At 42.6% G+C, this 26,086-nt stretch overlaps 3 protein-coding genes across 7 annotated transcripts in view; 1 reads left to right on the top strand and 2 right to left on the bottom strand.

Moving 5' to 3' along the window:
• LOC138948254 (purine nucleoside phosphorylase LACC1-like) overlaps positions 1–26,086 on the top strand; it is an 88,123-nt gene that overhangs the window by 50,391 nt on the left and 11,646 nt on the right. The window contains exon 1 of one of the 4 annotated variants that reach the window (XM_070319790.1): positions 18,564–18,794. The exons of 2 other annotated variants lie outside the window; for them this stretch is intronic. The gene's annotated coding sequence lies outside the window, so the exon portion shown is untranslated. Of the gene's footprint in view, positions 1–18,563; positions 18,795–26,086 lie in introns of those variants that run through there. One more of the 4 variants, XM_070319795.1, reaches the window with a different exon arrangement.
• On the bottom strand, positions 5,775–11,811 carry LOC138948170 (ABC transporter F family member 4-like). The gene is made up of 4 exons (XM_070319669.1): positions 11,668–11,811; positions 10,509–10,708; positions 8,938–9,716; positions 5,775–6,468 (listed from the first exon to the last, which is right to left on the bottom strand). Exons 1-3 carry the CDS (start codon positions 11,733–11,735, stop codon positions 8,974–8,976), a joined length of 1,011 nt encoding a protein of 336 aa, XP_070175770.1. The 5' UTR covers positions 11,736–11,811; the 3' UTR covers positions 5,775–6,468; positions 8,938–8,973.
• LOC138958741 (uncharacterized) lies at positions 12,101–16,224 on the bottom strand. Of its 2 annotated transcripts, none has more exons than XM_070330028.1 (3): positions 16,096–16,224; positions 15,191–15,369; positions 12,101–13,026 (listed from the first exon to the last, which is right to left on the bottom strand). In XM_070330028.1, exons 1-3 carry the CDS (start codon positions 16,161–16,163, stop codon positions 12,809–12,811), a joined length of 465 nt encoding a protein of 154 aa, XP_070186129.1. In that variant the 5' UTR covers positions 16,164–16,224; the 3' UTR covers positions 12,101–12,808. The 2 variants fall into 2 exon arrangements, with proteins under 2 accessions (XP_070186129.1, XP_070186121.1); XM_070330020.1 differs by having other exon boundaries at positions 15,191–15,372.

A 26,086-nucleotide genomic window follows, 5' to 3' on the forward strand; every position in this document is an offset into this window, starting at 1 on the left:
ATGTGGCGCAAGTGGTGTTATCTAAAGCCACGCGGTTGAGTCGTATTTCTTGAATCTCTGCCGCCACTGGACGATTTTGCGGCTGTGGCCCGCGGGCAGTGCCGGCTGTGGCCCGCGGGCAGTGCCGGCTGTGGCCCGCGGGCAGTGCTTTAAAGTAAAAAGTGGTATTTTCACCACTCTTTGAGCCTTTCAGGGACGATTCAGTGACTCATTTTGAAATTGAGGTCGTGCGGACCATGACCGATTCAAGAGAAATGTAATCGGACATTTTTCAAACCAATCGGACCGTCGATGCAAACTGCACGCACTCGCAACAAATGGGAACTCCTTTGCGTTGGGACCCTCTGTCATGATCCTGAAGAAATACTAACCATCAATTTGCAAATAATATCAAGTTCCTCTCACCTTCAACTGGTTTGGGCAAGAAACTCAGCTTTCCTTGCCCGTGAACTAACTTTACTTTTTTTGACGATCCCGATCGCAGCATGTTGATTTCGAAAGTGACAGTCTGACGCATCAATATGCGCGTAGTTGTTTCCCTTGATTTCAAGGGACGTTACTACCGAGTGCTTAGATACAGTACACAGAACTGTGACTTGTGAGTGCTTAAAACGGAAAGGTTCTTTCCTTCTGATCCCCACCGGCTTCCACCACCACTTCATGACTGATTTCATGAATGCTATCGAGAGTCTCAAATGAAAGACTGTCCATCTGTAACAAGCACAACCTCACATACCGTAAACACTTTGTAACATAGTTCTCTTGACTACCATAGTATGGGACCCCAAACATATTTTCGGCTACAAGGAAGCCTCTACAACAATATTTTCAATGTTGCAGTCTTAAAAACTAGAATTGGGAGGGCATTCTCTATGATCTGAAAAAGCACTTTGACCTTAGCATTTCTGCAATGTACAGACATGTGCACTTTGATCTTAGCAAAAACTGGGACCCCACATACGTTTTTGTTTTCAGTCGATCAAGAACCTCCACATTTTTGTCTTTGTTCACAATACGAAAAAGGGTAGCTTGTAACATCTCGAAATGTTTCAGAGTGTACAATGGATCGAGGGAATGCACAAAAAGCTGCCTGAAAGAATTGCACTTTGACCTTAGCATATGGGTGCACTTTGACCTTAGCATGCGATTCGAATTTTTCATTGACGTTTCTTGCTAAACCAAAGAACTGAGCATAGCAGGAATGACCGAGGGATAAGCTAGCATCGTAAGAAACATAATATAATTAATAGTAGTTATGAATGACTGGTATATATTGAATACTAAGTGAAAATCCTACCTTCCAGCCCGCCAACACTTCAACTCGAGGGGCCGGCCGTATCGTACCACGTGACCGCACGTATACCGAACTTGCCTTCCACGGTGTGAACATGTCCCGAGCTCAACTGTCCCGCTCGAACCGTGTAGATCTATTGTTGCGGGCACCCCCCGAAGAAATGCAGCCGGCGCACGAAGGAAAGGACATAAACGCGCAAAACACTGGAGACCTTCTAAAAATAGTAAGGTGCAGTGACCTTCTAAAAATAGTAACGTAGTAACGGGAATATGGATTGACGCCACACGAAGGAAGGGAGATAATTGCGGCTGAAAACACTGGAGAAGATAAGGAAGAGTTACTTTTTGTAGATCCCGACAACAAAAAACAAAAACAAAAAAATTCGATTCAGCGCGCACAGCGCTGCGCGCTGAGAGCACGTGTTGAAATATCTCATCGATGAGGTTGTGTCCGGGGTGTAGCTGAATACGGTGTCCAAATTTGAAAAAGATCCACCGAGAACTTTGGCCGTGCATCGCGAACAGACAGACAGACAGACAGACAGACAGACAAACAGACACTAGTCGTATATATATAGATAGATATAAGCAGATTCGCGATCGTCGATAATGATTTTTCATGGTGTTGTGTAATTTTTGAGTCACTTGAGAAAAAGTGACTCTATGTAATCGGTCAGTGTTAGTCTGTCCGGCCGGCCGTCCGTAGACACCACCTTAACGTTGGACTTTTCTCGGAAACTATCAAAGCGATCGGGCTCATATTTTGTTTAGTCGTGACCTCCAATGACCTCTACACTTTAACGATGGTTTCGTTGACCTTTGACCTTTTTCAAGGTCACAGGTCAGCGTCAAAGGAAAAATTAGACATTTTATATCTTTGACAAAGTTCATCGGATGTGATTGAAACTTTGTAGGATTATTCTTTACATCAAAGTATTTACATCTGTAGCCTTTTACGAACGTTATCAGAAAAACAAGGGAGATAACTAGCCTTTTCTGTTCGGCAACACACAACTTAACGTTGGGCTTTTCTCGGAAACTATAAAAGTGACCGGGCTCAAATTTTATGTGAACGTGACTCATTGTGTTGTGAATAGCAATTTCTTCCTGTCCATCTGATGCCTCATATAATATTCAGAACTGCGAAAGTGACTCGATCGAGCGTTTGCTCTTCTTGTTAAATTACAAAGGAATTGATTTGTAAGACAGTTTCAAGGGAGCTATTTTTTCGCGGCTGTATTTACTGTGCAAACAACTCTAAATATGACTGGCACGGTTGGCCTAGTAAGGCGTCCGCCCCGTGATCGGGAGGTCGTGGGTTTGAACCCCGGCCGGGTCATACCTAAGACTTTAAAATTGGCAATCTAGTGGCTGCTCCGCCTGGCGTCTGGCATTATGGGGTTAGTGCTAGGACTGGTTGGTCCGGTGTCAGAATAATGTGACTGGGTGAGACATGAAGCCTGTGCTGCGACTTCTGTCTTGTGTGTGGCGCACGTTATATGTCAAAGCAGCACCGCCCTGATATGGCCCTTCGTGGTCGGCTGGGCGTTAAGCAAAAAACAACAACAAAAACACACACACAAAAAAATCTAAATATGGCAAAAGTGTCACGTGATAATCAACCGTTTGGTTTTGGCGTTCGCTGAAGCAGACGATTTTTTCAGTAGTGATGAAACCATATGTTACGGTCTCCTTCCGGACAGCATTCCCAAAATTTCGACTTGTTTTGACCCTAGAACGATGTCTTTATCATAACTGTGAAGAACAGAACGGAGATCACTGTCGAAGTCGGCCAATCTGCAATCATTTTCGTCTCGCGAACACTGATCTCAAATTTAGATGAGTGCTCGCGAAAAACATATGGAATTGAGAGTAAAATGGAACATGTAGGAGCTTTTCTTACTAAGCTTCCTCGCCCATTTTTGCTCTCGTCTTATTTCTGTGTGCTCTGACCTGCGTGTTGCATTATAAAAAAAAACTCCTGTCTCTAACCTATTGTGTCATGTTGAATGTATAGGCTTTGTAGCGAGAGAGGGTGAGACACTCATCAGGCATGAAAATTCTCCGTATTTTCCGTATTTTTGAAATAAATAAACCGTAGTTTTTTTTTCCGTATTTTTCATTTTTCCTTTTTTTTTTTTTTTTTTTTCCTAGTCATAGTTATAGTAAAATAGTTTTGGGGCCATGTTTGAAAATAATTTTAAGGCTCAGATAGCCCCAGATTGCACCAAATTGCACCCTCAGTTGAAAAAAAAAATTACGGGGGTGCATGCCCCCGGACCCCCCTAGAAGTCTTGGCGCTTCGCGCCTGCAAAACTTGGCGCTACGCGCCTTCGAATTTTGTTTTCAGTATTTTTTTTTCTTCAGTTTTCATGCCTGCTCATTGTCGCTATTGTGTAGGACAACGACCCATTCACAAACATATGGTGGAAAATAGATGTAAATAAAGAGGCAGGCTTTCATCGATTTCATGGGCTATTACTGCAGAAATCAATGCTGTTGTTGTTTTTGTGTTTGTTGTTGCTGGTGGTGGTGATGTTGCTATCTATGTTTGGTCTTCGTGGTCCATCACGTATTCGTGCAACGAGGATTGATGTTCGATTGAGCTTTTTTTGTCTTTGCGTTATTAGAAATGCGATGTGGTGTCAAAAGAAAAATGTCCATGTTTGTGTAAAATGAAAATGGGAATAAAAGTTTTCTTATCTTATCTATCTTATCTTATTGTGAAGCCTTCAACAATCAAATGACGGGAAGGGTGTGCTCCGTCTTGTGATGGGGCGGGGATATAGCTCAGTTGGTAGCGCGCTGGATTTGTATTCAGTTGGCCGCTATCAGCGTGAGTTCGATCCCAGGTTCGGCGGAAATTTATTTCACAGAGTCAACTTTGTGTGCAGACTCTCTTCGGTGTCCGAACCTCCCCCCGTGTACACTACATTGGGTGTGCACGTTAAAGATCCCACGATTGACAAAAGGGTCTTTCCTGGCAAAATTGCTTAGGCACAGTTAATAATTGTCTACCTATACCCGTGTGACTTGGAATAATAGGCCGTGAAAGGTAAATATGCGCCGAAATGGCTGCAATCTACTGGCCGTATAAAATTTCATCTCACACGGCATCACGGCAGAGCGCCTAGAACTGTACCCACGGAATATGCGCGATATAAGACTCATTGATTGATTGATTGATTGATTGATGAAGAGTCATATGACTGATGTCCAGCCTTCCTCCCGCCGGGTGAATAGCTACAGCGTGATTTGCAGTCATAACACAAAAGCTACGGTCCTCATAACATGAAGAAGGATAGGGTGTCTGCATGGTAGCTCAGTAGAGCAATGGACTTATGATCCTAGGGTCGCAGGTTCGAGTCCGGTCCGGGGACGGACACGGGTCAACTTTCTGTGCCGACTCCAGGCCTGACAGTGGCGAGTATTTTACTCGCCATGGCGAGTAGAAACATGTAACTGGCGAGTAGAGATGTTCATCTACTCGCCAAATGCGAGTAAAGTTGCTGAAACAAATTGTTGGTTTGGCTAGTAAAGTTAGCTCACTGGCTAGTACATTTTCAGAATCACTAGCCAAAGGCGAGAACACAACTTGTTGGACTTTCAGGGGTGAGACTCAGAGACGGTACCCATGTTCCACCCCCGTGTCAGCACTGTGGCAGGTAAAATACCTCGGTCATTCTGCCGTAAGTGCAGGTGGCTGATTACACTTTAACACGCATACACCAGGGTATAGCGCGACTCTGTTGCTCCTAGCTTTCCACTGGGAGGAAGCGACCCGAATTTCCCAGCGATGGGACAATAAAGTGATTGAAATGAAGAGAAAAAGAAATTGTAGGTCTAGAAATATACTAAAACAGCTTCCCAAAATGCATGATGTAACTAAAATTGGTGTCTAACATGTAGGCTACCTCATATATTCCTCTTTTTGCTGCTTTAAAGAGATCATCGATATATATAGCTCACAGCGCCCGTATTCAAAGACGTCTTGAAAAATGTTGCCGTCAGAAAAACAAAACCTGAATATGAGGTACATGTTAGACACCAACTTCAGTTACATCATGCATGAAATGCATTTTGGGAAGCTGTTTAAGTGATATTTCTAGACCTATACTAGCCTTCTTCATGTTATGAGAACCGTAGCTTTTGTGTTTTGACTGCAAAACATGCTGTTGCTCTATATCCGGCGTGTTCCTGTGTTGCTTGTTGCATGAATGCTACAGTGCATGGGTAGTACCTGCGATGGGAGGACGCCTGCCCTAAAAGGACACTTTCTGTTGGCCTATTATCTTTACCAAAATATATCTGTCGTGACAGACCACATTGCAATGTAGTGACATTTTGACTGGTCCCACGGGTGTCCTTTCATCGCAGGTATCACTTTAAGATTTTTGTAAGACAACTTCCCACCACGATAGAAGCATTGTATAACATTTCTTTGAACGCAGCCCTTGCAACAATGAACACATGAAAGAATCTTGTTTGTTTCGCAGTGTTGGATTATTATTCCACAGTTTATATACTTTTTGTCATTCGAAAAGTAATTCCGACCTTGCAAAAATGTGTAAATATTTTACAAATGTATGCAGCTTCCTTTTCCACCTGAGATGTGACTAAGCATGCTGAAAAAAAAGAAGAAGAAGAAGAAAAGGCCGACTGTCACTGCCCAATTAAAAAGGTTTTGTAAAATAGTATGAATGTTCACGATTGTCGAGAAAGTCCTGTCAAAATTAAAGGTGACGCTTTTGAGACTTAAAGAAACACTCCTTGTGAAAAAAGTTCGGCTCCCAATCTCAGATATGGCCAAGGTTTTGAATGAGGGATAAGACCACCCCTCCACTTGGTCATAACCCAGAAATCAACACTCTGACTGCTTGCTGTGGTGAGTTGAAGTTTTGATTATGAACAACTCTCTGAAAAAGCCTTTGTACAAAATTCCTTCTTTGTACAGAGTCAGCTCAGGTTGTTCATTTTTGGTATGTGACCAAGTGGAGGGATGGTCTTATTCCATGTAAAAGCCTTGCCAGATCTGAAACGGTGACCCACACTGTTTGCACGAGAAGGAGTGTGCCTTTTGGAAGCCAAGTAGGAAACGGAATGTTCGGAAGAGGCAATAGCTGTGCCCGTGAGGGAGATCCTTCTGACGAAAAATTGACATCGGAAGGTGTCGCCCTGCAACATAGAAAAGCAAGTGGGATTTACTTTCGGTAAAAGACAACGGAACAGGGGGGGAGGGGGGAGGGAGGGAGAGAGAGAGAGAGAGAGAGAGAGAGAGAGAGAGAGAGAGAGAGAGAGAGAGAGAGAGAGAGAGAGAGAGAGAGAGAGAGAGAGAGAGAGAGAGAGACTAAACTTTACTTATCAGGGAAAAAAGAATTAAAGCTGGGCTTTTTCTTAAAAACTCTGTCCTCGCTACGAACAAACACACATAACACACCATGAAATGATGCCGAAATAAAGATGCGAAAGAAGGCAATGTTGAAATACAGTCACCAGTAAACATCCGCTTCTGTTGACGATACATAGATTTTCAGATGAGGACGTTTTACCGCGTCACTGGCGCTGATGGGGTCTATGTCGACCAAAAGAGTGGGATTCCCTGTAATTGGAGTTCCTGCAGAGGGATTCCCTGTATACAGGGAATCCCACAGGGTGGAGTTTTTCAATAAAACTTGCAAACCATACTCGAATTTCTAAGAAATATAAAAAAATATCGAAAAACATCAAATTCTACCGATGTCGCTATAAGCATCACGTGACTTTCAGCGATATCAGCAAAACGCTACAGGAACTACACCCTGGGGTATACCCTGTATACAGGGTATCCACCTACAGGAACTCCACCTACAGGGAATCCCACTCTTTTGGTCGACATGGACCCCATCAGCGTCACTGGCTCTTTAGATGGTGAATAAAAACGAGCGACTTTCAGTACCGACGAAATTAAGCAAATTTAGAAAGTTCCAAAGTAATAATAAGTTATGTAAATCAATTGATTTTGATAGCCAAAATGTGTATTGGTATATATCCCATGACCTCCCTTCTTTGTCTCTGTTACTTCAGTATGGGTATATATGTTGTATTTTTATAGCTCAATAAATACATCATGGACTCAAAAAAATATATGATAGTGCAGATTCCGATTTGGGCGAAGAACTACTTTGCTCCCGACCTTTGACCTCGCGCCGAACAATGTGACACATTTGTATGAAGTTCCAAAATCGTATTGCACGGCTCAGAAAACCATATCAGTTGCACGCAAAAATGAATCTCAGAACTGATCTGATGTATGAGATGCAATAAGCAAACGTTTCTTTCATTATGAAAGCAATGCAGGTGGGAAAAAACGAACATTCAACTTACAAGATAACCAGATGCTAGCGAACCAAAACAAAAACACGAGTACCCTCCCCTTGCTTCGTTAGCAGACGACTTTTGAGAATCTGTCAGACCGTCCTTACCTGGCACGGTTGGGCTTCGCTATCATCAGCTGTTTCACGTGTTTTGCGAGCAAGTCTACTCTTTTGCCTGGCTCTGCAGTAAGTCCACATTGGCGATGAAGGTATCTAAGAACTTAACATGTGTGTATTTTTCCGTAATCCAGTCATATTCTTTCAAAATGCAATCAAGCGGCGGTGACAGACTTGGGTCCTGTTTTCATCGCATCAATACCAGTTTAGGTTCATGCAAACACACTCGCAAAACAGTTTATCATGTAGATACATTTCAAATAGGGAGCAAATGGTTAAATCTACATATGTGTTCCCTAAAATTTGCTTCTCTGTCAATAAGACTAATTGTATAATAATGCGTTCGAAAAAAACAACGTGGAATCGATTCTGAATCGAGTCGAGTAAGCCAAATGGGGGCCAAACCGGTTTCCCCGTTCCGCCGACCTGAAACGCAAAAGAATTGTGCGCTTCAACTAAATGGATTTCTATACGACTTCATTACTTTCTTGCAACTTATGAACCTTTACTTAACGCTTTTAAACGGTCTGAAAGTAGTGTTACCGCGTACTTATAGATGCACTCATTCGTTTTATTTTTTCAGCGACGGTCACTTAGTTTAAGGTTGCAAAAAGGCCATGTCTCGCTGAAAACACTGTTTCACACTCCACAGATCGCAAAAGTGCCGCTAGCAGTCTACACTTTGTGTTTGATGGTAGAATGGGATATACAGATTACAACACTCGTGGTTTTTTATATGGCTTGTATTTCAGTCAAGACCCAGCGGGAATATCAATCGAGAGCCACTCGCCAAAGGCTCGTGTCTCCCGATGATATTCATCCGCTGGGTCTTGACTGAAATACAAGCCATATAAAAAACCACTCGTGTTGTAACCTATACGTATAGGTATGGTTCCCCTCTTGATATTTTATGCATTTTTGAGAGGGAATTGTTATATATATAGTTGTTGAAAGAAGAAACATTAGTACAACATTTGGTTAAACAAAACAGAAAAGAAAAATACACCAATGAAGAAGGTTGCTCCCTGCAAAAAAAAAAAAAAAAAAAAAAAAAGTTTGAGTCATGAAAGTAAGGGTTGAAGTTGCCTGCATGCTACTGAGGTAAAAAAATAAAATAAATAAATAACTAAATAAAAAAAATCCAACAACAACCGAAACAAAAGTAGTAACTCACAATGCTCCACAGGCACCAAATACTGGCCGCACACCACTATCCCATCATCATGGGTGGTCTTCCCATACCCGGGGGCCCTCCAAAACCCGGGGGGCCTCCCATGGGCATACCTCCGGGGCCAAGGGGGCCTCCCGGGGGCGGCGTACTTTCTTTTATATCTTCCTTCCTCTCGACTTCGATAATCTGGATGGTGGGCCTGGGTTTCTCCTTGGCCTTCTTAACCTCGTGCATGGCCTCTAGGACGTCTGGGGGCAGCTGCAGGGTCTGCTGGCGATGGTGCTTCTTCCTCGGCCTCTTCCTGCGCTTCGGCATGGGCAGGAACACCTTGGACTTCTTCTTTTTTCTGGGCCTGGCCGAGTCTGTGTACTCCACGATCTCCATCTCTTCTTCTTCGTCTTCATCGTCGTCGTCGTCATCGTCGTCATCTTCCTGGACGATTTTCACCCCCTTTCGTTTCCTTCTGGCGCTGCGGCGATCAAGCGGCGGCTCGCTTTCGCCCCTACCTTTGGAAGATTCGCGGGTACCCCTTTTTCTGACTGAGAGAGCAACCTTCAACCCACTGTTTTTGTCGTCCTCGTCGGGTTCAGCAGGCTCATGTATTTCAGTTATGATTCGACGGATCTTGTGCTTCTTCGTCTCAAGCTTATCCCCCTGGTTTTTGTCCGAATACTGTTTGAGAATGTCGGTCAGCTTTCCAATCTCGGTGTCTGTGTTGGCATGTCCGCCCTGCAATTCCATGTCGCCTTTCTCCACGGCGTCCATAGCATCCTCCAGTTGCTCTGTGGAAGAAATACCAGCTTGTTATCGCAGCGTGGAAAGCTGGCTTTCTTCTATTCTATTCTATTCTGAAAACTCCGTCCGGCCAGCTTCGCGAAGTATACTTCGCGTAGTTGACTTCGCCAAGTTAAAGACAGGTTTAAAGCGGTCCTTAATTATTAAGCCCGAAGTCGACCTCGCGAAGTCTCTTTACCCAAAACTCGTGCTAAAGCTTCGTGCCAGGAACTACGCGAAGCATACTTTGCGTAATCGACTTCGCCCAGTTAAGGACAGGCTTTAAAATAAGTGCATTGACATGTGTAAGATGTATTGAATCTCAACCGTTATGCTTAATGAGACGAATCTCGGTCGCTTAGCTCATTGGTCTAGGTCGCTTCGCTCCCTTTACAACAGAGAAATCCTCAATGTTTAGTTTTTCGGAACCGAACATGACCCCACTGTGACGAGGGTCAACCAAACTGGGGTCATGTCGGGAAATCATCTAACCCCAGAAGGGTGGAAAGTGTCAAAGCTCTAGCTTCAAAAACATCCGAGATAATCTCAACGTGAAGTTTTTTTGTCTACGGACGGTCGGCCTAACACTGCTCATTCCTAAGACTCTTCTGATTACTCAAGGGGAGTCAATTATGTAAGCTAGACACGCGTTTATGATGCACGAATGTGCTTACTTAATGCACACCCCCCCCCCCCCCCGAAAAAAGAGACCTTGTTTTGCTTGACTCCCTACCTTCCCTGCTTCCTCTTAGCATCATTTTAGCCCATACGAAAACGAAAAGTTCAAAGCGTTTCCATACCCAATTGTCTGATGGTCTGTAGAGCTTCGAGTTCGACCTTTTTTTGACTCGGACTGGGTTCGGAAACGGTCATTTTCTCCACGCCAGAGTCAGAGTCAGAGTCAGAGTCACGACGCAGTCTTCTGCCCCCCGAGAAGGCAATCATGTGGATAAACTCCTCTTCGGCATTCCTGTTATCGTGAAGTCGATGCTGGATGCGTCTGCGAACATGAGAATAAAAGGCTTCATTTTGTATTTTATCGTTTTGTTTAATTTTTTTGTTTTTGTTTTTTTGTTTTGTTTTATGTTTTTACGGTAGTGAAATGAGTAGCTAAAACAAAAGCTTTAATTTAAAAGAAACTCACAGAAATAAACTCAGCTAAAAAAAAAAGCTTTTCGACATGTTTCATACCCCAACAAATAACTTAATTCCGTTTTTCTATGCCGTTTAAGGCATTCAACTTGTCTCTGTTGCACACTTTTTGGATCAAAGGGGTCACGGTACCCCAAAAATCGAAATGAAAAGAACGGAAGGTACCAATGAAAAATTGGACGAAAACTCTGAATAGTCTGAACTTGACAACTACTACATACGGGGAAAAAATCCAATCTATTATTTATCCGGAACGGACTGTTTCATATGGCTATCTCGTGTAAAACTTCTATGTGGTACGGCATCCCAACTGCTGCATGTGTCAGCCCCATGAATGGTTAAAAAAAGAGGAAGGTGTGCCACCACAAGAAGAACTGTATATTAGCCAAGCCCAGGTGGTTTGCTTTGAAACATTCAGGATCGTATGCGTAAATGCAAAAGGTACTTCAATTTCAGAACATTGAAAGCAGTTATTCACATCTTTAATAATATGCTTACCCCCAGAAAGATTTTCACAGGTTTTTGGACTTGCATCCCCTCAAAAAAAGTATGCACACACACAGACAAATAATTGTCACTAAGTTCGTGCTTTACATTTTGGAGTCACTAGTTTACAACAAATTATTTTGTATTTTTGTGAAGGGTAGAGCGAATAGAACAAGCCTATGGTACTTACTGAGTAGACAGCATTTTAGTAGAGCCTTTTGTTTACTGTTGAATCTTCATATTTGCAGTGTGTAGCTCGGTTATAGCAAATTAGCATGCTCAAAACTCTCTAAAGATTGAATATAAAAGTATGCAACATACCTAGCTTCCCGTTGCTCGACAAAGAAAGAACACATTATCGACGCAAGGATAAGCCGAGAAATAAGCATCTTCACATCGCTACAGATTTCAGGAAGCGCCTACATCTTCGCTTGGCGTCATTTTCGTTGCGTCAACTTCCCTATGACGTCATCCATTGCATGTCGTCATAGCGAGAAGGAACTTGCGGAACATGTATTGGTCTTGGTTGGAGATGACCGAGAAATCGCAGAAATCAAACAAACTTGAGCGCGCGTACACACACACACACGTGCGCACACAGACAGACAGGCAGAAGCAAAAAAAAAAAACACACACACACACACACACACACACACACATAATAATACGACACGGATTGTTGATTGCATGCTCTCAAGCACATGCTGAAGACAAGGTGAACATCCGCCCTCATAACATTTTCAACATCTTGAAATTGCATCCCGCATAAGTTTTTATTGCACATTTTAAAGTTGTCTAGTATAACCACAGGTTCCTTCTTCAGATACAAAATCATGCTGCCATGTTTCACACAAAAAAATTGTGCTTTGTGCACTTTATCTCATTTCCTGGTGGAGGAAGTACACCTCCCGGTGGCGGCGACGGCGGAGCACCTCCGGCGGGCAGGGGTGGGGCGGCCGGAGGTGCGGCAGCTACACCACCACCACCACCATCGCTTTCTCCGCCGCCGCCTTCGACTTTTAGCGTTTTCTTTTCAACCTCGATGATCTGGATGGCTGGCTTCCGATTTCTCATCTCCTTCATCTGCACGTCGTGCATTGCATTGATGACCTTTGGAGGAAGCTCCAGAATTTGCTTGTTATGGTGATGCTTCTTCTTCTTCCTTTCTTTCTTCTTCTTCGAGGCAGGCGCGGGCTTTTTCTTAGTTGTCGTCTTCTTAATCTTCGCTTCTGGTCTGTAGTTTTCTATGTACTCCACGACGTTCACCTCCCCCTCGCTGCGGTTGTTCGCGTCATCCTCATCCTCGTCGTCGGTATCGCCTTCGTCATCGTAGTTGTCAGTTCCGACGATTCTCAAGCTTTCCCATTTCTTCCTGCTTTGACGCCGAAACGATCGTTGTGCGAAGTTGCGTGCACCGCGGCTGCTTCGTTTTGAAGCCGCTACTCTCAATTCCATGTTCGTGCTACCATGCTTCCTCCGCCCTTTGCGGGGCATCGACATGAGTGATGATCCGTCGGATCTTGTGTTTTTTCGTCTCAATCCTCGACTTGTCGGTCTCATCTTCCGAGTACTGCTTGAGAATGTCGGCCAGCTGTCCAAGCTCACTGTCCCTGTTGACTTGCCCGTCGGGGTGCTCCTTGTCTTTTTTTGCCACGATATCCACTGCGCCTTGGAGCGCCTCTGTTGACGGGAATGATGGCTTTTAACAACACCGACGGGCTAAATATCGTAAGGGATCTTAAGTAATAAGGTTTGTGTGTGTGTTTGTGTGTTTGTGTGTGTGTGTGTGTGTGTGTGTGTGTGTGTGTGTGTGTGTGTGTGTGTGTGTGTTAAATCCAGATTCACTTTTAAGCAACTTTTAACATTTATTAATTCCATGCGCCTACGAACCCGCGCTTCTGCTTGTGACGTAATGCGTGTATTAATGGAGCGAGAGAGGAGGGGGGGGGGGGGGGGGGGGGGGGGGAGAGAGAGAGAGAGAGCGCCGAGAGAGAGAGAGAGAGAGAGAGAGAGAGAGAGCCGAGAGAGAGAGAGAGCCGAGAGAGAGAGAGAGAGAGAGAGAGAGAGAGCGCGCCGAGAGAGAGAGAGAGAGAGAGAGAGCCGAGAGAGAGAGAGCCGAGAGAGAGAGAGGGAGAGAGAGAGAGAGAGAGCCGAGAGAGAGAGAGAGAGATGGAGAGAGAGAGAGAGACTTGTTTTGACATTATTATATCCTATTCTTAATTATTATGAGTTGACTATTTGCGCCTCCATACGGTTTAAATAATGCTGTGCATGAAAGGGATATTACTGTTTTATGTTCTTATGTGATATGTTGTATGTTGTGGTACATCACACCCGAGTTTCTCGTCTTGAGACAATAACGTTTTCTATGTCTATGTGTGTGTGTGTGTGTGTGTGTGTGTGTGTGTGTGTGTGTGTCCCCTGCTTTTTGACATCATTTGCTTCATTTATACAAGGAGTGACTTCCCTGACTTTTTTTCTCCAATGACAAGAAATATGCTGAACTATTTGCCCTAAACGTGCCAGGAACAAATGATTTCTTCAAAACAATATAAAGTGGAACCTCCCATAACGACCCCTCCTAAAAACGACCACCTCCTTTTGCCGACCGATTTTCTGGGCACGGATTCCTGTTACATTGTAACTAACCTCCGAATGGCGATACCCTCCTTTTCCAGACGACCGACCTACCAACTAAGGGTCAATAACGACTTTTACCTTATTACCAGTGCGTGTCAAAGTTGACAATTACACAGCACACCCCCCCCCCCCACCCCGTCATTAGTCACGCTGACCGTCATGAGCCAGGTGTGGTAGTCAGCAGTGAGTAGTGCGTACAAATTTAGTGGCCTTCCGCTGTTCCCATCTCACCTCTTGCTTTCACCATTGAAGCCGTTGTTGTAACTTTGATATATAAAAGTGTCAATACAGGTGCTGCGGCAGGGCTCCCCACGGTCGCCCGTCCTAGAGTGTCCGAGGACCCCCACTTTAAAGGAAGGAACCTATGCACAGAATTTGAACTGAATTTGACCCGGGAATTAAATACACTAGTGTGTTCCTAATTGAAATCGTGTGTGTTATGTTTCAAGGCAATAGTTCATTCCCACCGGGCATGCTTTTTCACCTTTTTGTAACTTCTATCCCCTTCGCTAAAGCTCATCCTTAATTGAGCCCGAAGTCGACTTCGTGAAGACTACGCGAAGTCTGTTTAACGAAAACTCAGTGCTAAAGCTCCGTGCGGCCAGCTTCAATCAATCAATATCAATCAATATGAGGCTTATATCGCGCGTATTCCGTGGGTACAGTTCTAAGCGCAGGGATTTTTTTATTTTGTAATTTTTTTTATGCAATTTATATCGCGCACATATTCAAGGCGCAGGGATTTATTTATGCCGTGTGAGATGGAATTTTTTACACATCACGCATTCATGCACATCGGCCAGCAGATCGCAGCCATTTCGGCGCATATCCTACTTTTCACGGCCTATTATTCCAAGTCACACGGGTATTTTGGTGGACATTTTTATCTATGCCTATACAATTTTACCAGGAAAGACCCTTTTGTCAATCGTGGGATCTTTAACGTGCACACCCCAATGTAGTGTACACGAAGGGACCTCGGTTTTTCGTCTCATCCGAAAGACTAGCACTTGAACCCACCACCTAGGTTAGGAACGGGGGGAGAAAATTGCTAACGCCCTGACCCAGGGTCGAACTCGCAACCTCTCGCTTCCGAGCGCAAGTGCGTTACCACTCGGCCACCCAGTCCACAGTATACTTCCCGCAGTCGACTTCGCCCAATTAAGGACAGGATTAAGAGAGTCCAGCCGTGGTGCATACATACCCATTTGTCTGATGGTGTCCAGAGCTTCGAGCTCGATACTCTTCTCAGTTTCATCGGAATCATCGATTTTGATTCTCTGAACCTCCACTTCCCCGGGATTTTCTTTGCCCGGTTGGGTTGTCGTTGTCTGGACGTTCTTCTCTCGGCCATTACTGTAACCTCGATTCCTGTTCTCGATGCTGCTGCAAGTGAAAACATCCATGTGTTGTTTTGATGATAACAAGAAAGCTAGCAACCAAACTACTACTACTACTACTGCTACTACACACATACAAACAAGCGACTAACCGACAGTCTTATCAACACATCAAGTAATTGAAGAAGGAAACCAAAATAAAGAGAGAAGCATGGGGGGCTGTTGATTTAATTACTTGGGGTACGTCTTGCTGCTTTAACACAGACCGGTGATGAAGCTCGTGAGTGCAATTAAAACAGTGGCTGAGTTCTATGATCGCCGCGTGTGCGGTTTGTATGATTGCGTCCGTGTAATCAACACATACATGCGCCAACGCAAACACGCTCATATGCAGGCGTGCACACACGTGCACACACGCCACACACACAGACGCACGCACGCACGCACGCACACACACACACACACAAAACATACACACACACACACACGCTGACACACACACACACACACGCTGACACACACACACACACACACACACACACACACACACACACACACACACACACACACACACACACACACACACACACACACACACACACACACACACACACATGTATGCGTGTCGAAACTAGAAGATTCGGCTTCACTTTCGGAGATGGAAACTCAGACTTTGAATCAAAACTGGTTCTCGCTAACTTGCCAACTAAGTGCCAGATCAAAAGCTGGAACACATTTAAAGGAGGCAAAATTGTGGTTGGTTACGTACCTAGCTTCTTGTTGCTCGATAACGAGAAAACACATTATCAATGCAAGAAAAAAACAAGAAAAAAGCATCTTCACATTTCATCTAGCTACAGAGTTCAGGAAGCGCCCGTCATTTTGAAATATGATGTAAAAATGTTCATGACGTCAACAAAAGTCCACACGAGCAGATGGGACTTCGTGGTCTTGGTTTTGTTTCGACGGTGAGGAGATGTGTGTCAGATGTGAGATGACTGAGCCGTCGTCAGTACATTTTGTCGTTGTTGTAGTTGTTGTTTTGTATGTTTGTTCTCTTCGTCACATATACATTTGTAACAACAGCAACAAGTAACATCCTTTCCGTCAACAGTAAGCCACACAGTTATGTCCCTTGAACATAAAACAAGTCGCGTAAGGCGAAAATACAACATTTAGTCAAGTAGCTGTCGAACTCACAGAATGAAACTGAACGCAATGCAACGCAGCAAGACCGTATACTCGTAGCATCGTCAGTCCACCGCTCACGGCATAGGCAGTGAAATTGACAAGAAGAGCGGGGTAGTAGTTGCGCTGGGAAGGGCAGCACGCTTTTCTGTACCTCTCTTCGGTTTAACTTTCTGAGCGTGTTTTTAATCCAAACATATCATATCTATATGTTTTTGGAATCAGGAACCGACAAGGAATAAGATGAAAGTGTTTTTAAATTGATTTCGACAATGTAATTTTGATAATAATTTTTATATATTTAATTTTCAGAGCTTGTTTTTAATCCAAATATAACATATTTATATGTTTTTGGAATCAGAAAATGATGGAAAATAAGATGAACGTAAATTTTGATCGTTTTATAAAAACAAATTTTTTTTTACAATTTTCAGATTTTTAATGACCAAAGTCATTAATTAAATTTTAAGCCACCAAGCTGAAATGCAATACCGAAGTCCGGGCTTCGTCGAACATTACTTGACCAAAATTTCAACCAATTTGGTTGAAAAATGAGGGCGTGACAGTGCCGCCTCAACTTTCACGAAAAGCCGGATATGACGTCATCAAAGACATTTATCAAAAAAACAGAAAAAAACTTCCGGGGATATCATACCCAGGAACTCTCATGTCAAATTTCATAAAGATCGGTCCAGTAGTTTGGTCTGAATCGCTCTACACGCACGCACGCACACACACACACACATACACACACACACACACACACATACACCACGACCCTCGTCTCGATTCCCCCTCTATGTTAAAACATTTAGTCATAACTTGACTAAATGTAAAAAGAGAGATTAGGATCGAATTTTAAAGTCAATATTATCGCTTTTCACCAGGATTTTGCGTCGGTTTAGACTCGACTATGAATTACCTTGCAACAGCTTTCTTCAATTTGTGACACTGGTATTACATTTTACCAGAAACACCGTCAACACAACCACGCTAAAGACGAGACAAAGACACTACAGCGTTCTACTACTACTACTGCTACTACACACATACACACACACAAACACACACACACACACACACACACACACACACACACACACACACACACACACACACACACACACACACATTTGTAATCAAACCCACATTTAGCCTACACAAACACGAATCAAGACTCCCCGACGGAAGTTTTTATGTATTTGTTTTTAATTCGATCAGCTCGATTTAGAGTCACTCTGAAGCTGTTCATCCTTCCCAACAGGCGCAAGGACGACTAGCCGGTGTGTGGATTAAAATAAACAGTTGAGACAGAAACGATCACTGAGGCGAGAGAAAAAAACCTTTTCACCAGTCTGTCAGATGAGACGTACAAGCACTAACGTTATAGGCTAAAAGAAACCCTTTGTTTATACAAAGACTGCTAACCTCGAAGGAAAGTAAGGGGGTCAATCTATTATGCGTAATCTCACTAACCTCAATCTCATTCCAAGTCACATTATTTTGCTTACATGAATTGTTCTGCGAGAATAATTAGCAGAGCACTAGCAACAATAGGCGTACAAAATACAGGGAACTATTCATCCTCATACAAAACGTACGTCTATATGTTAAAGATCAGATAGAACTGACACTTCGTGACGCAACCCTCTCGGCTCGCGAATGAAAATCAAGGGAAAAACAACTAGTGACGTAACAGCTAGAACAAATAACACCTTTGTGACGCATGACCTAGTTTACGAACATGTGTGACAGTGCATAAGAAAAAGTGACATAGTGGCATTGTTTTCTTGTTTTTGTTTTTTGTTTTAGTTTTGTTTATTTACAAAATGAGTTCTTAATGTCATGAGCTAAAACAAAGGATGCAAAGACACAGGCAAAACATAGATTCATTAATACTTTCTCACTTTAGAAAGTTCAAGTTTTCGGCGTGCAACTCGGAAATGTGTCCAGCGACTTATGTCACCTTTTCCCTAACGCTGGCGGGTCATACGTCACGATAGGACACACGCCCCCCTGCCAACACTTTGTGGAGTGTCAAAACTGCAGAGGCGTAAGACAGAACAACCACTGTGTCGAATCGTAAGTGAGGAGGGATTGACACTTAACCTACGTCGTCTTGATGATTCATGATTATATAATTATATGATTGACGCCCACGCTTCTGAAATCAATGATTCATGACAAACCAACGTAAATGGATCGTCTTAAACCGGACACACAGCGTACAGTCTTCGACGATTTATCCATTCATGAATCTTGAAGTAAGACGTTGAAGAGGTTGGGATTTGTTTATCTTCTGTCGTGTCTTTTTTTTATATTTAGTCAAGTTTTTGACTAAATATTTTAACATCGAGGGGGAATCGAAACGAGGGTCGTGGTGTATGTGCGTGCGTGCGTGTGTGTGTGTGTGTAGAGCGATTCAGACTAAACTACTGGACCGATCTGATTTGAAATACTCTGCTGGATAATTTGTGTGTGTGTTTGTGTGTGTGTGTGTGTGTGTGTGTGTGTGTGTCCATCTGTGTGTGTGTGTGTGTGTGTGTGTGTGTGTGTGTGTGTCCATCTGTGTGTCCATCTGTGTGTGTGTGTGTGTGTGTGTGTGTGTGTGTGTGTGTGTGTGTGTGTGTGTTTGAAATTATTTTGATACTCAAAATTCATGTATATATTGATAATTTCACGTCATACTGTGTCAGCTAGACAAAATAATTATTTTCATGGAATACAACGAGCAACGAAAACAAGCAGTGTTTTACTCTATTTTTCCCTTCCTTTAGCTTTCTGTCTATGTCTTTATGTATCTGCTTAGAATTCAATCAATCAATCAATCAATGACGCTTATATCGCGCATATTCCGTGGTACAGTTCTAGGCGCTCTGCAGTGATGCCGTGTGAGATGAAATTTTATACGGCCAGTAGATTGCAGCCATTTCGGCGCATATTTACCTTTCACGGCCTATTATTCCAAGTCACACGGGTATAGGTAGACAATTATTAACTGTGCCTAAGCAATTTTGCCAGGAAAGACCCTTTTGTCAATCGTGGGGATCTTTAACGTGCACACCCAATGTAGTGTACACGGGGGGAGGGTTCGGACACCGAAGAGAGTCTGCACACAAAGTTGACTCTGAAATAATTTCCGCCGAACCTGGGATCGAACTCACGCTGACAGCGGCCAACTGAATACAAATCCAGCGCGCTACCAACTGAGCTATATCCCCGCCCCGTGTTCCTCTTTGTGTTCAGGTGTTTTCGTAGGCCAACCTTGCACTTAACAGGAAGCTATCTATTTCCTTGTTCACATTTTCTCTTCTCTTTTAACACGTATCATGTGCGTTGGGGTGTCACACTTTCTATGGGACAGTAAACGACATATATACAGGCGTCTCAGGTCACCGTCGTTTGGCTTTCAATGGCCGTTTCTTTCATTTCTGTACCACAACACTTTTCCCTCTTTGGTTCGCGTTTAAGGACATCTGTACCGACATGTACCTAGATTACCTGGAGCGCGTTGCAACCGGATGAAAAGCCTGTCAGGATTGGAGTACACAACTTGTTTTGACATGATCACGGAAAGGCGAATTAAAGCGCGTGAGAAGCATGAGACAATGTGTTTTGTGTGCATCTAACACCGTTTGTTAGCCATGTTAGGCCTATCTCTCGTCAGTGTTGCACATTTGTGTTGTTTTTTGTTTGTTGGGAATCGGTTCAAAAGGTACCCGATTAAGTTAAAAGTTGCAAGAAGATTTTCCATACCTGTAACAAGGAATGTTTATTACTTTTTTTTCCCCACCTGACCAGCAGCATTACGATGTAGTGCTTGTTGAATGACAGAATCACAGACAGGCAAAGGAAATCTTATTAGAAGCATGAGATATTGCGTTTTGGACATCCAACACCAATTGTTATCTCTTGTTTGTTTAACGAATTATTGCTGATAATCGTTTACTGAGTCGTGAATAAGGTGTTCTGTTTGTCGGGTGATAAAACCACACAGAGACGGAAGACAGCTTATGAAAAGCATGAGACATGTTTGTCTGTGATTTTATGTTGTATTATTTCTTATTATTTCTTATTATTATTTCTTATCCCAAAAGGTCTCTGCAACAAATCACTTGTTGACACTCCAGTGCTCTATCAGGATTCAGTGGTAGGGAAAGGGCTCCTAATATGGACCGGCTCCTAATATGTCTGACAAACTAACGGCGCTAGAGCGCTCAAAAAAGTTTTATTCGCTGTATTCACCCTCTCTGGTTAACTTGCACATGCCAAAACAGTTGCAGAAACAGAAATCTCAAAACCGTTAGGCTTTTTCTTTTTTTTTCTCACTTTTGGCAGCGTTCACTCTAAATTTGCCGCCTAAAACGGACTCGTTTCTGTCCACAGCCAAAGCTTTTATCACACAAAAATTGCTATATATGACAGCTAAAACCGTATTTGTTACATTTTAGCAGTGTTGACCCCGAGTTTCTAAAGCTAAAGGCTATTTTCATTAATTCATCAAGAAGCTTGCTGGAAATAATCTATAACTAGCCCTCGAGATTTAAAAAAAATGCAACAAAAAGTCTTCTTTTCGTGGAAGTTGATAATTTCACTTATTTCACTCTGTTTTTGATAAGCTTCTTTAGTTTCCTGGTGTGCTTCAAATAATGCTCTCATCAACCCGAAACAGATAAATCTAGAGCATATTTTAATTAGGCTGACTTGTACACTAAGTTGTATCATGTTATTTTAAAATATAGGGGGCTTTTTACAGTGATTCGTGAAGGCCGCTTCACTGGTCCATATTAGGCGCCCAGGCTCCTAATATGGACCCTTTGTGATTTTTTTCTGTATTTATTTTTTGCTGAATGTCTATCAAAGCTATTTCACTCTAATTAGGCCTAACGGTTAACCTAAGAGAGAAGGACTACCAAACACAAAATGAAACTTCTTCGCAAGAAAACAAGCTAGTTATCAGCATGAAACAAAAAGTGGTCCATATTAGGAGCCCTTCCCCTACTATGTGTCTAATACGAGGATCAAAGATGGGAAGGGGAAAAGCGGTTTATGATGCACATCATGGACGTTGTTGGTTGTGTTTGTAACACCTTTTGATTTCTCTTGTTCCTGCAACAACAACAACAACAAGACAAAAATAACAAAAACAAATGAAGTTGCTTATCTTGTACGTTGTATCGAAATTAAGGTTTATATTTAGTGCGTGTCGAACAATATGATCTCATTTACCTCAAAGTGGAGAATGTGTGATTTGTGCCTGTAACATCTCGACTGTAGTTATCTCTTATAGCCTCAAATCTTAATCCTTGTAAAATAAAGTTCAATTCAATTCAATTCAATTGTTTGTATAGCAAGTTATATGTTAATGTTCTGATGACTGGATCGGAATTTCACGCCCGTGAGACGCCGTAGAAAAACTTGTCATACCCACAGTGACACATTGTATACGGATGTTTTCTTCAGGTAATACATTACAGATGCTATTTACGTAAGTTCGATTGGATATATTGGATAAGTTTTCACGCCCCCCCCCCCCCCCCCCCCCCCCCCCGCGGGTTAGGGGAAAGAATTTACCCGATGCTCCCAGCATGTCGTAAGAGGCGACTAAACGGATTCTGTTTCTCCTTTTACCCTTGTTAAATGTTTCTTGTATAGAATATAGTCAATGTTTGTAAAGATTTTAGTCAAGCAGTATGTAAGAAATGTTAAGTCTTTTGTACTGGAAACTTGCATTCTCCCAGTAAGGTCATATATTGTACTACGTTGCAAGCCCCTGGAGCAATATTTTGATTAATGCTTTTGTTAACAAGAACCAATTAACGAGTGGCTCTATCCCATCTCCCCCCCCCCCCCTTTCCCCGTTGCGATATAACCTTCGTGGTTGAAAACGACGTTAAACACCAAATAAAGAAAAAGAAGTTTTCACGCATGTAAGACACTGTGAGAAACAACAATCTAAAAGACACAAAACCTTGCCATTAGTGTCTGCTGAAATGATACCTATACCTCGGTAAGCTTACACGAGAAAGTTATTTTTCCAGGGTTATCTTGAGTCTACTATGGCTCCCACTATTTTTGCACGGCAACTCTCCATTGGTGTCAGTCTGCCTTTATTAGAATCGAGAAAGGTTTTTTGTGATGTTTTCTTATTCACCGATAATAACTTATTGCTTTATTCAGTATGCCATTACACGAAGTGGACCTTGGACCTAGCCCTGCAGGTCATTCACACATTTTGCCCAACAGTAAGACAGCTAAGAACGACATAATTAAGTGCCAGGCTGGTATCGGGAATTCCCGAAGTTAGTAATGACAACGGTCACTGTTGGCTAAGCTGGGTCACGGGGTGCGATAGTCAGTTGACGGTGGTATAGGGATTTCCCGATGTTCTTTAAAACTCGGGTCACCAATATTAGGCAAGACCCGGTGACTTGGGGCACACATATTTCTAACAAGAAGGAAACTTCCGTGTTTTGGTATATCTCTTCTGTTCCTTCCTGGGTCATTGTTTGTACTTTCAACGACCTTTCGACTAAGTCAAACACTGACACAGACACACAAACGGACTGGATGCTTGAAAATACAGGGCATGTTGTAATAGGGGAAGGGCTCCTAATATGGACCACTTTTTGTTTCATGCTGATAACTGGTTTGTTTTCTTGCAAAGAAGTTTCATTTTGTGTTTGGTAGTCCTTCTCTCTTTGGTTAACCGTTGGGCCCAATAAGAGTAAAATAGCTTTGATAGACATTCAGCAAAAATTAAATACAGAAAATAAATCACAAATGGTCCATATTTGGCGCCCAGGCTCCTAATATGGACCAGTAAAGCGGCCTTCACGAATCACTGTAAAAAGCCCCCTATACTTCAAAATAACATGATACAACTTAGTGTGCAAGTCAGACTAATTAAAAGATGCTTTAGATTTATCTGTTTCGGGTTGATGAGAGCATTATTTGGAGCACACCAGGAAACTAAAGAAGCTTTTCAAAAACAGAGTGAAAATAAGTGAAATTATCAACTTCCACGAAAAGAAAACTATTCGTTATATTTTTTTGAAATCTCGAGGGCTAGTTATAGGTTATTTCCAGCAAGCTTCTAAATGAATTAGGCCACACAAAAAAATAGGTGTGGTTACGGTAACATAGCCACAAAAAAAATAGGGTAGGAAGGTAGACAATCACTTTTTTTTTAAACTTTTTTTTCTAATGTGTACAAATTAAATCTACTTGACAGCGAAATAAGTGTGCGACTCGGGCGCTTTCGCTTTCATTGCGTTTTCTGCACTCGTTTTCTTGGTTTTTGTGGGTTTTTTTTAACAATTGTAATAAAAAGTTATAGGGTCGGCCCCTAAAAATAGGGTAGGTCGGGTTACCGTAACCACACCTATTTTTTTTTTTAGGCCTTAATTAAAATTGCCTTTAGCTTTTATTTTCTTCGATTTGTTGAAGGTGGTCCATATTAGGGGACTCACACATACTTTGAGGTTTTGCTATTATTGGCTCACGTAAGTGTAGCCTATGCGATCGTAACTTTGTCTGTCTGTGCGTGCGTGCGTATGTGCGTGCGTGCGTGCGTGCGTGTGTATGTCTGTGGTAGAAACTCTAACATTTGAAGACGTCACATTACATTGACGTCACATTATGACGTAAGAGGGTTAGACGTCACGCGAAGGAAGTACTGAAAGTCTCGGTCATTATTATTTTGAGCGGGCCGAGACTAGTTGGCAGTCGTGTCCCTGTAAGTAGGCTACATGCAGACAGACAGATCTAGATCTAGTGTCTCGCTTTCTTGCACAGTTTCACCTATGCTCTTTCTGTGTGTGTCTGTGTGTGTGTGTGTGTGTGTGTGTGTGTGTGTGTGTGTGTGTGTGTGTGTGTGTGTGTGTGTTTGTGTGTGTTTGTGTGTGTGTTACTGTTTGTCGATTTCTTACGTGAGCCTTGAAGGCTTCGCCTCTTGTTTTTGTTTGCAGTAGAAACTCGGGGTCAAAACTGCTAAAATGTAACAAATATGGTCTTATTTGTCATATATAGCAAATTTTGTGTGGTAAAAGCTTTGGCTGTGGACAGAAACGAGTCTGTTTTAGGCGGCAAATTTGGAGTGAACACTGCCAAAAGTGAAAAAAAAGAGAAACAGCCTAACGGTTTTGAGGTTTGTGTTTCTGGAACTGTTTTGACATGTGCAAGTTATCCAGTGAGGGTGAATACAGCGAATGAAATTGTTTTTAGCGCTCTAGCGCCTTTAGTTTGTCAGAACAGGAGGTGGTCCATATTAGGAGTCGGTCCATATTAGGAGCCCTTCCCCTATTGAAGCATCTCATGGGCCCAAAGTACTTTTTACGCAGATGTTCATCCCATTCTTTTCCTCAGGTAATCTAGTGATTTCCTCAGGTAATATATATAGTGTTTTTAGTAGGCCGAGCAGGGTCCATCAGTGTCAAGGGATGTTTGTTTTGTGCGAGGACAAACGTATAATGTTGTCATACGACAGAGAACCTCATACATTCAGAATCACTGTTGTTTGATAGAATAATACTTTTTTCCTTGCTCTGAATGATTAAGATCACTGTTGTAGGATATCATTATACTTTTATCCTTGCTCTGAATGATTAAGATCACTGTTGTAGGATATCATTATACTTTTATCCTTGCTCTGAATGATTAAGATCACTGTTGTAGGATATCATTATACTTTTTTCCTTGCCCTGAATGTATAAAGTTCACTCTCGTATGATTACATTGTTCTTTTACCTTGTTCTAAATATATCAAGTTGACTGTTGTATTATAAATTATACTTTTTTCCGTGCAAGTAGTTGCCAGCATTTGGTTTGTTTCTTAAGACCACGTGTAATTACAAGTTTAACCAACCCTTAACTTTCTGAGAGAGAGAGAGAGAGAGAGAGAGAGAGAGAGAGAGAGAGAGAGAGAGAGAGAGAGAGAGAGAGAGAGAGAGAGAGAGAGAGAGAGAGAGAGAGAGAGAAAAACAACCCGTTGAGGCTACTTTTTGTGGGACTATTAGTAAGCACACTCATTTAGGTCTAAAAGCCAAAGTTTTGAATGATCAGGTTCTAGTTCATGCCAGTCTGAGCTCTCCGATCATTAAACGATGATTACATTGTTTATAATTCACATTTGAAAATCATAATCGTTTCAAGAGGAAGAAAAGAAGCTTATATTATGAAAACGCGCCGGTGATGGCACGCATTTGTACGGAAGCGTTTGTTTCCAAGGGAAAGACTCGTACACTTTTTGCCACAGTTAACATCATGGCGATGATCCTACTTTTGCAAGATATGTTGGAGCAAACACAAACAGACAGACAGACAGACAGACAGCCAGCCATACAGACAGACATGCAGGTAGACAGGCAGACAGTCAGGCAGACAGACAGACATACAAGCAGACAGACAGACAGATAGACAGACAGACATGCAGACATGTAGGTAGACAGGACAGACAGACAGACAGACAGACAGGAAGGCAGACAGGACAGACAGACAGCCAGCCAGCCATACAGACAGATATGCAGACAGACAGGCAGACAGACAGACAGGACAGACAGACAGACAGACAG

Source organism: Littorina saxatilis, linkage group LG1 (genome assembly GCF_037325665.1).
Source record: "Littorina saxatilis isolate snail1 linkage group LG1, US_GU_Lsax_2.0, whole genome shotgun sequence".
Lineage (NCBI taxonomy): Eukaryota > Metazoa > Mollusca > Gastropoda > Littorinimorpha > Littorinidae > Littorina > Littorina saxatilis.